The sequence below is a fragment of the Diospyros lotus genome, chromosome 1, assembly GCF_014633365.1.
Source record: "Diospyros lotus cultivar Yz01 chromosome 1, ASM1463336v1, whole genome shotgun sequence".
Lineage (NCBI taxonomy): Eukaryota > Viridiplantae > Streptophyta > Magnoliopsida > Ericales > Ebenaceae > Diospyros > Diospyros lotus.
Genome location: NC_068338.1, coordinates 29,706,022 through 29,719,578, shown reverse-complemented (window position 1 = coordinate 29,719,578; position 13,557 = coordinate 29,706,022). Strand labels below are relative to the sequence as shown.

The following is a 13,557-nucleotide window of genomic DNA, read 5'->3' as shown; positions in this document are numbered from 1 at the left end:
ACCCAACTCATCATGCTCTACTAGGACCTCTTCCATTCTTCGCTTTACCTGCACCTGGAATGTTGTGAAGTGAAAGAATTAACCGCAAGGCCCAACAAGTATAATACAATGAAATGGAGCATGAGATATGTCATAATAGAGACTTAGGAAACAATAACAAGTAATATATATGGTAGGATCGTGACATAGAATAATACAGGTAGAATTGCAACATAAATATCACGGACGGAATTACAACTGAGATTAGTACATTCTATCGAAATAACAACTCCTACCATATCATAGACAAAGTAGTCTCCAGTAGCCTTGTTATTATATAGTCTTTGAAACCCATCTAATGCTCTAAGCACAACCACCAATATCTTGAGGTATCATAGATTCAGGTTACAAGGCACTTAACTCTGGGCCTATGAATCCAATCCACTCTGCGACACAAACACCTGTTTATGATGCCACACACTAAGTATACAGTGGCCCCATTATAGCCGTGCTCTCAATCCATTCTCAATTCTACGGCGCTAGCCCATACCCATGATACCACACGCCGATATGACATATTTGTATCAAGCACAATCGGTACTATGCATAACTTTAGATATGGTGGAATCTCTAGGAGGTGTCGTTGTAGGGACCTCCTCTTATCAGTCTTACGATCATTTAATTTTTACCACCACCATAGTTAACACCAGCACATGAATTCATACAATTCATCTTATCCCTTCCTAGAGTTGTAATTAATAAATGTGGATCATCATCCACCTCTGCCCTAGTCCGTACTCAGCGATATCATGATTCGTAGCTCCCACTATCGATACACGTCACTGACATCAAATATGGATCATCATCCAACCCCCGCCCTAGTCCGTACTAGGCGGCATCATGAGCCGTAGCTCCCATAGTCGCACAAGCCTACCGACATTAAATGTGGATCATCATCCAACCCCCACTCTAATCTGTACTAGACGGTATCATGAGCCGTAGCTCCCACGATCAGGCACGAGCCTACCGGCATTAAATGTGGATCATCATCCAACCCCCGCTCTAGTCCGTACTAGGCAGTATCATGAGCCGTAGCTCCCACGATCAGGCACAAGCCTATCGGCATTAAATGTGGATCATCATCCAACCCCTGCTCTAGTCCGTACTAGGCGATATCATGAGCCGTAGCTCCCACGATCAGGCACGAGCCTACCGACATTAAATGTGGATCATCATCCAACCCCCGCTCTAGTCCGTACTGGGCGGTATCATGAGCCGTAGCTCCCACAATCAGGCACAAGCCTACCGGCATTAAATGTGGATCCTTTATTTACAAGCACGTTTAATGCCATACAAATTAGTTTAAAGTGAACACATGTATGCCTCCATGTACTATGTTTCCTTATCGTCGACCACATGAAATAATGCATTTTCAAAATGCTATTAATTCCCATCTTAACCAAGGAAATCTTCATGATAGAATCCCCCTCTAACATGCTTTAATACATTCCATGCACCCCTAAGGTTCCCTTATACAAGCACCTCAACCACTCCCAAATGTTGGTTGAAATTAACTAGACTTGATTTGAAAACAATGTTATACCATTAAAATATTGCCCAAATGATCTTAAAATTATACCAAAACAAATCCTATCAAGTCTAGTTTACAACGCTTCAAACGGTTCGTCAATCGGATTCTTATACAAAAAGTTATGGTTAAAACTGTACAGGGTGCGCAGGCTAACCCCAAGTTTCGAAACCTGCAAAACATGTTTCGAAACATAGAAACCAGAGAGTTATATTTCGAAACCTACATGCCATGTTTCGAAACCTGGCAACTGGGAACACCCAGAAACCGCTCACAGCTGCCCCAAATCTCTTCAAAACCATCCCAAACCTTCCAATACTCCATCAAACTCTTATCCCTCATCCCAAAGGGTGTTACAACCTCTATTTCAAGACCCACATGAAGCCAATGAAATTAATTTGAGAAAAAGAGGTTTTACAAAACTTTTGAAATAGGAAGCTATACAACATTCCTTTAAGAAAAATCATGAGATTTGCTTGGCTACACCCTCCACACATCAAGCCCAATGAATAGGATGAGGAAGAAAATAGAGGAACTTGCCTTGCTCAAATGGAAGATCCTTTGGAGAAGAAGATGTTGAGCTTCAAAAACTCCACCAAAGCTCTTGATCTTGACTACCAAACACATTCTTGGAGCTCCAAAATGAAGAAAAAGCAATTGGGAGATAAGAGAGAAAGGAGAAGAAAGAAACGAAAGGGACAGAAGAGTGAATGGCTTACTCTCTCTCTCTCTCTCTTTTATAATATCCCTTCATTCCCATTTTGGCCTCCCACCATAATACAAATGCATATAAATATACATATACAAGGCTCCCAATGGGCAGCCCCATTTGCTTACAATTTCAAGCCCACAATTGTGGACTTTTCCACATTTGGATTTTCAACCACTTGGCCTTTGACTTTTCAACAAATCTCTTACTTTAAATTTTCAATTCTACTCACTTGGCTTTACTTAAACCTTCACACACACACAACTTATTCCTTTTGGCTTTTGCAACATATTAAACATTCTAAACATTTATATTATCCACGTTCAAAATATGTCACATATAAAAATAATTCAAAAATGCCAAAATGTTCCAGACCCCCTTATCGGGTCGTTACAATTTCTCCCCCCCTTTAAAAGAATTTGTCCCCAAATTCATACCTGGTTAGTCAAATAGCTGGGGATATAAGCGTCTCATTTCATCCTCACATTCCCATATAGCTGTACCCAACGAATGCCATTGCCACTGACCACTCAAAAAAAGGGGTTCGTTCTATTTCGCAATGTCTTCTATTTTCGTTCCATAATACCAATAGGCAACTCTTCATAAGAAGCATCCTCCCCAATCTCAATAGTTTGATAATCAACAATGTGTTGAAGATTAAGTACGTACTTCCTTAATTAGCATCAAAACATGGAACACACCATGAACACCTGCCAATTGCAGAGGTAGAGCCAAATGGTAGGCCATGGATCCTACGCCCTAGTATCTCAAATGGTCCAACATACCATGGATTAAGCTTCCCGGAAATCCCAAATCTACGCACCCCTTTAATACATGGTCTTCGATGGCAAACTCCAAGTCACGTCGTCGCTTATCACTATAAAAAAATTGATTTTTAGCGTGAAAAGAGAGAGAGATACTAGTGGCAATAGTCGATGGGAGTAGGGTTGATCGTCGTTAGCGTCAAAGGTAGAGAAAAATGGTTGGTGTCAGTGTCAGCGTTAGATGTAGCAATGGAATCAGTTGGAGACGACGAAGAGAGACGAAGGGAAAGGAAAAAGGCTGAGCAAAAGGAAAGGTAGAAAGACCGAAGCATTGGTTCAGTTTTCAATTTTTTCATTCCTTTGTTCTTCTTCTTTTATATTGGATGAAAACTGATATCATTTATAATTTTAATTGATTCGGTTATTTCTAACTCAAAAATTGAATCGAAACTGAAAAATCAAAATTTCTAAAATAAAAAAAATTAAACCAAACCAAATTTTCACAAAAATTTAACCAAACCAACAGTACAATTATTTCGGTTTCCGTTAGGTAACAAGCTCACTTGTCAACAGTAACTATAAGTCAATTTAGACATTAATTCTATAAGGAAAAATACCTCTCTTGCTTGCCCCACTTTCTTTTTTACTAAAAAAATACACAATTATAGTTATCTTCTTCCAAATGATTTAAATCATATTATTATTTTATATTGAAGTTGTATAATAATTATATTAGATTGATGATGTTTTTATAACACATTATTATTATTATTATTATTATTATTATTATTATTTCCCAATTTCATATTGCGAAGATCCGACATGAAGATGGGTATGGGTAGCCCACTTAGAAGACAATGTCGCCCATTTATTATTATTTGTGTATAACGCTGGCTGGTGGAGTATGTATGTATCAATCAATATCCTCCTCCCAGGATTCCTTAACATCCCTCTCCTGCTCTTCTCTTCACTCTCCACCACAATTAAAGTTGATCAATCCCGCGTTCCCTCCATTGGCTCCATATCATTGAATTCAATCCACATCAACTTCATTAATTATACAAATAATAATTTATATATATACCTCTAAGAATTCACTATCATAAAAGGTCCTGTATATATATATATGGCCCCCCAGTTGAATATGACACAAGAAGCTAGGTTGACGACACCCAACCATTATTCATTCTTACTTCAAATGAAAATAAAGGTCTTTCTCAACACGTACGCCATCATGAATGTTTGGCTAAGATGACCAAAGTGATGTGCCAAAAGACTAAATTAAGGTATTCTTAAATATAAATGCAGTTTATTTTTAATTTTTAAAAGCCTAATTTTTTTCCTTAACTTTATATGAAAACCCTATCACCGGAGTAAGAAAGGCCAAAGAACTGATAATACTTGAAAGCTGAGCTGCATCTATGCTCTTCACATTGAATTCCTCCGTCAGATACACAATCAAGTTCGACATCCAGCCTCCATTGGAGAGTTGGAACCCTATCATTGCCCCCTGTTGATTGTACACCAAAGAAAAAGCACTTTTCAGTTCATTACATTTCTCAACTCTGCAATATAGCGCTAAGAGAGAGAGAGAGAGAGAGAGAGAGAGAGAGACCTGCAATGAAGAAGCAGCTGATCCAGCCGCCTCTTCTTCTGCTGGAAATCTTGCCACCGGTGAAGTCCTTTGGCTCCATCCCCGCAATCCTCGGACCAAGCGCTGGAGTTAGCTTCGATGGTTGGGAACAGGAAGCAGTAGAAGGAAGGTGAAAATAGAGATAAAATGCTGTCTAGGTTTGTCATGTTGTACATAAATGAAGAGAGTTGACGATTTATTTCTCAAATAAATTATTATAAATGAAAATAACTCTCAACCCAATTGTAAGATTATATTTTTCACAAACAGATGTATATTTAAGTTTTTTAATTCATAAATAAATTTATTAAAATTAACAATAATTAACATTCTATATAAAAGTATTAACTTAAAGAAAATGAAAGAAAGTTTAATAAATTTTATTTTTTAAATAGATGTATAATGCAAATCAAACAATTTTACATAGACCGTTGTTCATATCATTACTCTTGATAATATAAATTATTAATTTTGAACTATTTATTTATAAATATAATTTTTTTTTAAGTTTCAGACTTTCGCACTTCATTGGCGGGTAGACGTTTAGTAGAATAGAAAGAGAAAATTGGGCCACGTGATGCACGGTGAGGTGGGGATTTCATTATACGTCCAAACGTGCGTGTGAATGGAATCCATAGCATTTTAATTATTATATGGTTGCAACGACGAGGTGAGGAGGTGGTCCATAAGAGTAGGGTGGGCGCAACGAGAGTATCATGGAAATGAGTTGCAGAAGATGCATGGAGAGGTAATTTGAACACTTTGAAAGGCGGCCCCGCAGGGGTGTGGGGGCATGGCCAGTAAAGAAAAAAATAATAATAAAAAAAAAAAACGAAAGGAGATCACCTGATTGGCATTTAATTTTGACTTCGATTATATATATAGCGTGCTCTCTGCACTACTTCCACTGGGAAATCTGGGACCTGACGAGGTTCAGAACTTCGGAAATGGAGCCACCGGAGATGATCGGCAGCAAGGTCTCCGGCGGACAACGCGGCGGCTGGATGAGCTGCCTCTTCATCGCAGGTTACTTACTCTTCCAGACATAGTGTCAATTATGATATTACAAAACTAATACGGGATCACTGAAGGTACCTTTTCTTCTCGGTAAAATAAATTAAACAGCGAGTATGATAGGCTTCCAACTCGCCGCCGGAGGCTGGATGTCGAACCTGATCGTGTATCTGACCGAGGAATTCAATGTTAAGAGCATAGGAGCGGCTCAGATTTCCAGTATCATTAGTAGTTGGGCATTTCTAGCACCTGTGATCGGAGCAATCCTCGCCGACTCCTTGTTCAGCTGTTTCTCTGTCATTTTGATCTGCTCCATCGTCTCGTTGCTGGTAACCAATTTTGAATCCTTAATTAGGAGGACAGCTCCATCTGCTCTCTTACCTTCTTTGAATGCGGTTTGCTTTTTTGATAGATTCTTCTTGTTAGGATTTTTGGGATTAAAATAAGTGACGGAGCCTACAAAAATTTTAATTTTAGTCCTGATTAAATTATAAAAATTATAATTATTCATATTAATATATATAAAAAAATAAAAAAATCAGCTGGGGCCAAGGCCCCAGCTGGCCACATGTGGCTCTGCCACTTATCAAAATGAAAATTAAGATATTTGTTAATATTTGTGAAATAAACACACAATCGAACGTATTTTATTATATTTTATGTGTGAAATAAATAACTTATCCACATCTGGTTGACTAAGCTCATTATTGTCTCATCGCTATGTACGAATTATATTAGTAAAATTTTATTTGCTGCCCATAAAATTACTCTTCATAATTTGCATCTTGTCAAATTCTTTATTAATTTTAAAATTTTTATTTTACCTCCATAACTCACTATTTTCTCCGACCATCCCTGATCGTCGTCTCACATTTCTTTCTCTCTCTCGCACCATATAAACACAGAAACACACAAATACATACGTATATATATATATATATATACACATGGGCGACAGCCATGGCAAGGTTGTTAAAATCGGGATTTTAAGTGAGATCGACAAAGGGTCCATAAAATCGGATCGTAAAATCGAATCGTAAAATCGTAAGATTTTAGAGATAATTAAAAATACCCTTTAATTTTTGTAAATATATGTTTATAATAATATAATTTTATAGAAAATGAATTAATATTATTTAATAACTTGATTATTCTTTATTATAATTCAAAAAATGATACTTCCCAAATATAGTTCAAAAACTAGCAGGTTGGTATAGGCAATTTAGAGGCAAAATATAGGTAATTTAGAGGTAAAATATAGTTTAAAATTCTTTAGAGGATGCTTTCAATGTCTTCCATTAGATTTAGATTGCAATTTTTTCTTGATTTAACATTGATTAAATCAAGTAATATCCCAATTTGGGGTTGGGTGGTCCATTAATTAATTACTTGTTTGTCTTGATTTACTTATGCAATCAATGTTAAATCAAGTAAAAATTATAATTTAAATCAAGTAAATTGGAACTTATGCAATTAATGTTAGATGCTATGTGACATTGGAATTTATGTAATCAATGTTAAATCAAGTTCTAATTTAGAGGCAAAATATAACAATTCATTGCATAAGTTCCAATGTCAGATGCTATGTGACATTGAGACGTTGGAAGCATCCTCTAAATTACAAGTTAAATCAATAGAGGTCTTTGAATCGTAAAATCGTTTGAAGATCTCTGAAGCGTAAAATCGTAAAATCGTACATGTAAAATCGAGATTTTATAGGATTTTATCCCAAATTAGATTTTACATGGGATTTGAATCGTTTGGGTGTCTTCGAATCGTAAAATCGTAAAATCGTACGCGTAAAATCAGGATTTTAACAACAATGGCCATGGCTATTAACCCACTGCCATTTGTCGACCCCCCCTACACATACACTCTCACTCGCTCTCTCTCTTTCTCTCTCTGTGCAATGGCCGCTAGATGGGTCAGCACCACTTGTTGACCCACCGGGAGACCCCCGCATTGCGGGGGTTTCTCAAACCTCTGAACCTCACGATTTAGGGGTTTTAGGGATCCTCGAACCTCACGATGAGGAGGTTTGAGAAACCTCAAACCCCCGCATCACAGGTTTCCCTCGGTGGGTTGGCCATTGCTGACCCACCTTGTCAAGAATCATGCTACTTGTACATCATTTTTATAAATCTTGGGCTATATAAAAGGGTATTATGACCAAAATACCCCTTGCTTCCATGCGCCTCTAAGTACCTCATGAGGGATTTTTTTGTCATTGATACATCTTTGTGTAGCCCAAAGTGTACACAAAAGTATACCAATAGTATTTTTTCTTTGGCAATAGTGGTGGGTCGCTGACCCACCTCGCGGTCGTTACACAGAAAGAGAGAGAGTAAGAGTGGATCGGCCATAGCTGACCCACACACACACATATACATATACACACACAAACACACCTATATATATATACACACACACACAAAAGTTCCATAGCCTCGGCTGTCATGGAACTTTCGTGTGTGTGTGTGTGTGTGTTGGGTTGCATGATTGTGGCTGCTATGGCCGCGGCCATGGTGTGTGTGTATATATATTTATATATGTGTAGGGGGGTCGGCCATGGTCAACCCAGCAAGCGTATATATATATTTATATGTATGTGTTTGTATGTATATGTGTGTATATGATGCAGGAGAGAAAGAGAGATGCGAGGCGACGGTTGGCGATGAGGGGTGATCGGAGAAGAGGGTTGGCTGTGGGCTATTGGGGTAAAATAAATATTTTAAAATTATTAAAATATTTGATGAAATATGAGCTGTGAAAAGTAATTATTCAAGCTGCGGATAGAATATGTTTTGAGTAATTTCAATAATTAGCTCTAATATTTAAAAATAACAATAACATGTTTAAAAATTATAATAAAATAATTAATTTATTCTTATTTTCTTTCTCTCTCTCTTATTAATTTTAATTATAAAAAATATATTTTTAATTATGTTCTAATCTTTATAATATATTTTTAATTTATTATTATTTAACTTATGTGAAAATTTAAAAAAAAAAGGCCTTGGAGACCAGTGCTTGCACCTCAATAGGGTTTTTTCAACCCATATATAGGGATTCAACATTGTCCATAACCTTTCTAAAGGAGAGGGTGAGATAGGGATCCAACATTGTCCATAATCTTTCTAAAAGAGAGGGTAAGATTGTGTTATTTTTATTTTTTAATTTTTAGTTTTGAGTTTTGAATTTATTTTTAATTTTTTATTTTGATAGTCTATTTTTAAAAAATTAAAAATACGTTCTCTTTGTCATTTTAAAAAACTATTTCTCAAAACAGAAAATTAGAAAACGCGTTCTCTTTAAAATTTTAAAAATAATTTTTTTAATGATATTTTTTTCAATAAATTTGATTATTTAGTAAATTAGAAATATTAATGTTAATATATTATTAAAAAATATACATTTTAAAGTTAATGAATTTTGTAATTTTTTTTCCATTACAATAATAAAATATGAATAAATAAATGTGTTTTGAGTTTAGAGTTTATTTTGGGTGACAATTTTTTGTTATTTTGAGTTTTCTTTATAATTTTTTTTATTTTCAAAAATATATTTTTAAAAATAATAAAGAGAACAAATTTTCATTATTTTAGAAAATTAAAAACTAAAAATAACTTAAAAATAGCAAAAAGAATACGACCAAAATTTTTTATTTCAATTTTGACTTTTCAAATGAAATCAAAAAAATGATTTCAGTTTGATTTTTAGATGAACGATTTCGGTTTGATTCACGGTTTAAATCAAACCATAGTTAAAGCTATAAAGTTAATTAGTTTGTAAGAGGTTAGTGCAATAAAGTTAAAAAAACAAATAATCGTCGGTAGTTTTAGAGCCTCAAGAGTACCAGATGCTTGTAGGTTAAATTTTAGGAGTGTCAAGAGTGCTTTTTTTTTTTTTTTTCAGTCTGTCAAAGTATTTACACATTTAAGTTGAAACAGAGTTGCCTTCTCCTGCAGGTATATTTTCAGGTGCCTCATTTCTAGAATTTTCTAACTAACATTGGCCCGTTTGTCTTTATGTATGTGTACAAGGATTCAATTAGCCTACCCACTCCTGATTTTAAACTTGCAGGGAATCATTCTTCTATTCCTAACAGCAACCATCGGTTCCCTTAAACCGACACACTGTGAAATTGGATGGATCTCATGCAATAATAATACTCCATCAGGAATCCAATTTGCAGTGTTGTATGCAGGAATTGCTCACACGATTGGCATTTAATTTTGACTTTGATTATATAGCGTGCTCTCTGCACTACTTCCACCGGGAAATCTGGCACCTGACGAGGTTCAGAACTTCGGAAATGGAGCCACCGGAGATGATCGGCAGCAAGGTCTCCGGCGGACAACGCGGCGGCTGGATGAGCTGCCTCTTCATCGCAGGTTACTTACTCTTCCAGACATAGTGTCAATTATGATATTACAAAACTAAATACGGGATCACTGAAGGTACCTTTTCTTCTCGGTAAAATAAATTAAACAGCGAGTATGATAGGCTTCCAACTCGCCGCCGGAGGCTGGATGTCGAACCTGATCGTGTATCTGACCGAGGAATTCAATGTTAAGAGCATAGGAGCGGCTCAGATTTCCAGTAACATTAGTAGTTGGGCATTTCTAGCACCTGTGATCGGAGCAATCCTCGCCGACTCCTTGTTCAGCTGTTTCTCTGTCATTTTGATCTGCTCCATCGTCTCGTTGCTGGTAACCAATTTTGAATCCTTAATTAGGAGGACAGCTCCATCTGCTCTCTTACCTTCTTTGAATGCGGTTTGCTTCTTTGATAGATTCTTCTTGTTAGGATTTTTGGGATCAAAATGAAGATTAAGATATTTGTTAATATCTGTGAAATAAAGGCACAATCAAACATATTTTATTATATTTTATGTGAGAAATAAATAACTTATCTACATCTGGTTGACTAAGCCCATTATTGTCTCATCACTATATACGAATTCTATTAAGGAAATTCTATCCGCGACATGTAAAATTGCTCTTCACAGCTCGTACTTTATCAAATTTTTCATTAATTTTAAAATTTTTATTTTACCCCTATAACCCATTATTTTCTCTGACCACCCCCGATCGCTGCCTCACCTTTCTCTTTCTCTCTCACACCATATACACACACAAACATATATGTATATATATACACACACGGGCGACAGTCATGGCTATCGATCCATCGCCATTAGCCGACCCCCCCTACACTCTCGTTCTCTCTCTTTGTGCAATGGTCGCAAGGTGGGTCGACACCATTTATTGACCCATCGGGGGACCCCCGTATCGCAGGGTTCGGGGGTTTCTTGAACCTGCAATGCGAGAGTTTCAAGGGATCCCCGAACCCTGCGATACAGGGGTTTGAGAAACCCCTGCATCGCAGGGTCTCCCCGATGGGTCGGCCATTGCTGACCCACCTTGGCAATGGTGGTGGGTCGCTGACCCACCTCGCGACCGTTGCACAGAGACAAAGAGAGTGGGTTGGCCATGGCGGTCGACCTGGCCAACCCACATACACATATATATGTATATAGACGCGTGTGTATATATATAGGTGTGTTTGTGTGTGTGTATATATATATGTGCGTGCGTGCTGGGTTGCATGATGTGGCCATACTGTGTGTATATATATATTTATATAGGTGTTATGAGTATATATATATATGTCTATGTGTGTGTGGGTTAGCTATGACCGAACCAACAAGCGTATATATATGTATATATTTATATATATATGTGTGTGTTTCTGTGTGTATATGGTGCAGGAGAGAAAAAGAGATGCGAGACGACGGCTAACGATGAGGGGTGATTGGAGAAGATGGTTGATTGTGGATTGTTAGGGTAAAATAGGTATTTTAAAATTATTAAAAAAATTGATGGGATATGAGTTGTGAAAAGTAATTCTTGGAGCTGCAAATAGAATTTCCCATTCTATTATATGCCCAGTCAAATAGTGAAATTGATAAAACTAAAATCTTTTGAGTAATTTCAATAATTACCTCTAACATTTAAGAATAACAATAACTTGTTTAAAAATTATAATAAAATAATTAATTTATTCTTTTTTCTCTCTCTCTCTCTCTTTAATTTTAATTATAAAAAACATATTTTTAATTATGTTCTAATCTTTATATATAATATGTTCTAATCTTTATAATATACTTTTAATTTATTATTATTTAACTTATGTGAAAATTAAAAAAAAAAAAGGTCATTGGAGACCAGTGCTTGCACCTCATTAGGGTTTTTTCAACCCATATATAGGGATTCAACATTGTTAAAAACCGTTTCTTAGGGAGAGGGTGAGAATTAAGGTATTTTGAATATTTTAAGAAATTTATCTAAAATCATAGGCTCAATTACGATTTTGAAATTGGCGATTTCAATTCTATTTTCTAGTGAAATTGAAATCGAATCGTCTATAGATGATTCTGGTTCCTATTTCTTGATAGCTCGATTTTGGTTCTCAACGATTTCGATTCCAATTCAAACCATTTTATTAAAAAGAAAAAAATAGGTTGGACTTAATTTATTTTAATCAAGTTGCCTATGTATCCTTTTTAAGGTTTAAAAAAATCAAAACCTTCTTAGTCTACTTATCATTTGAATTTGTAACTGCCCTTATCTTAATTGAAATTATTTTTGAAAATACTAATTATTGTGTGTTATATTATATATTATATATTTATTTAATTTATTTTAATGAATACTGGTTATTGTGCGTTATATTATAAATTTTATATTTATTTAATTTATTTTTTAATAATTTGAATTAGTTCCAGTTCCTTATTTTTAGGAATCAGAACCAAACAGTAAATTTTCGATTTCAATTCGATTTTTAGATGAACGATTTCGGTTTGATTCACGGTTTAAATCAAACCATAGTTAAAGCTATAAAGTTAATTAGTTTGTAAGAGGTTAGTGCAATAAAGTTTAAAAAAACAAATAATCGTCGGTATTTTTAGAGCCTCAAGAGTACCAGATGCTTGTAGGTTAAATTTTAGGAGTGTCAAGAGTGCTTTTTTTTTTTTTTTTTTCAGTCTGTCAAAGTATTTACACATTTAAGTTGAAACAGAGTTGCCTTCTCCTGCAGGTATATTTTCAGGTGCCTCATTTCTAGAATTTTCTAACTAACATTGGCCCGTTTGTCTTTATGTATGTGTACAAGGATTCAATTAGCCTACCCACTCCTGATTTTAAACTTGCAGGGAATCATTCTTCTATTCCTAACAGCAACCATCGGTTCCCTTAAACCGACACACTGTGAAATTGGATGGATCTCATGCAATAATAATACTCCATCAGGAATCCAATTTGCAGTGTTGTATGCAGGAATTGCTCTTGGAGCCATAGGCTTCGGCGGCTTAAACTCAATTATAGCATCCTTTGGAGCAGCCCAGCTGGAGAATGTGAATGACAGAGGATCTTTCTTCAGTTGGTATTTTTTCATTCTGTGCAGTTCTTCGGTAATAAGCGGCACCGCTATTGTCTATGTGGAGGATAACGTCAGCTGGGCATGGGGCTTTGGCATATGTGTGGCAGCCAATTTAGTTGGCATTGTTATTTTCCTGTCAAGAACCCAATTCTACCATCAGATTAGGCCACGAGGCAGCCCATTCAGCCGCTTGGCTCAAGTAACTGTCGCCTCAATCCACAAGAGAAAAATCATTCTTTCTTCCAAAAGCGAGGACTACTACCATGGCCAAGATGACGATGCTGCCAATTTGTTGCCATCGATACCATCACCAGAATTCGGGTAAGAAAACTTGAGAATTCCATTACCATCGTCGTAGGCTGCATTTTATTTTAACCAAGTTAAATTGATGACATGACATTCCGACACTCATAATGGCATTCCCAAT

General features: G+C 36.0%; 1 protein-coding gene and 1 long non-coding RNA gene across 15 annotated transcripts in view; one reads left to right on the top strand and one right to left on the bottom strand.

The window, feature by feature from the left end:
- LOC127787095 (protein NRT1/ PTR FAMILY 2.6-like) overlaps nucleotides 1-13,557 on the top strand; it is a 78,883-nt gene that overhangs the window by 64,119 nt on the left and 1,207 nt on the right. For 2 of the 14 annotated variants that reach the window (XM_052315050.1, XM_052314983.1), the window contains exon 3: nucleotides 12,904-13,451. In XM_052315050.1, coding sequence (XP_052171010.1) covers nucleotides 12,904-13,451 — 548 coding nt within the window. Of the gene's footprint in view, nucleotides 1-5,506; nucleotides 5,700-5,764; nucleotides 6,017-9,270; nucleotides 10,082-10,181; nucleotides 10,400-12,687; nucleotides 13,452-13,557 lie in introns of those variants that run through there. The other 12 variants (XM_052315006.1, XM_052314965.1, XM_052315013.1 and 9 more) reach the window with 12 other exon arrangements.
- On the bottom strand, nucleotides 4,139-5,381 carry LOC127787214 (uncharacterized). The gene is made up of 2 exons (XR_008020122.1): nucleotides 4,656-5,381; nucleotides 4,139-4,550 (listed from the first exon to the last, which is right to left on the bottom strand). It is a non-coding gene; the product is annotated as an uncharacterized LOC127787214 (long non-coding RNA).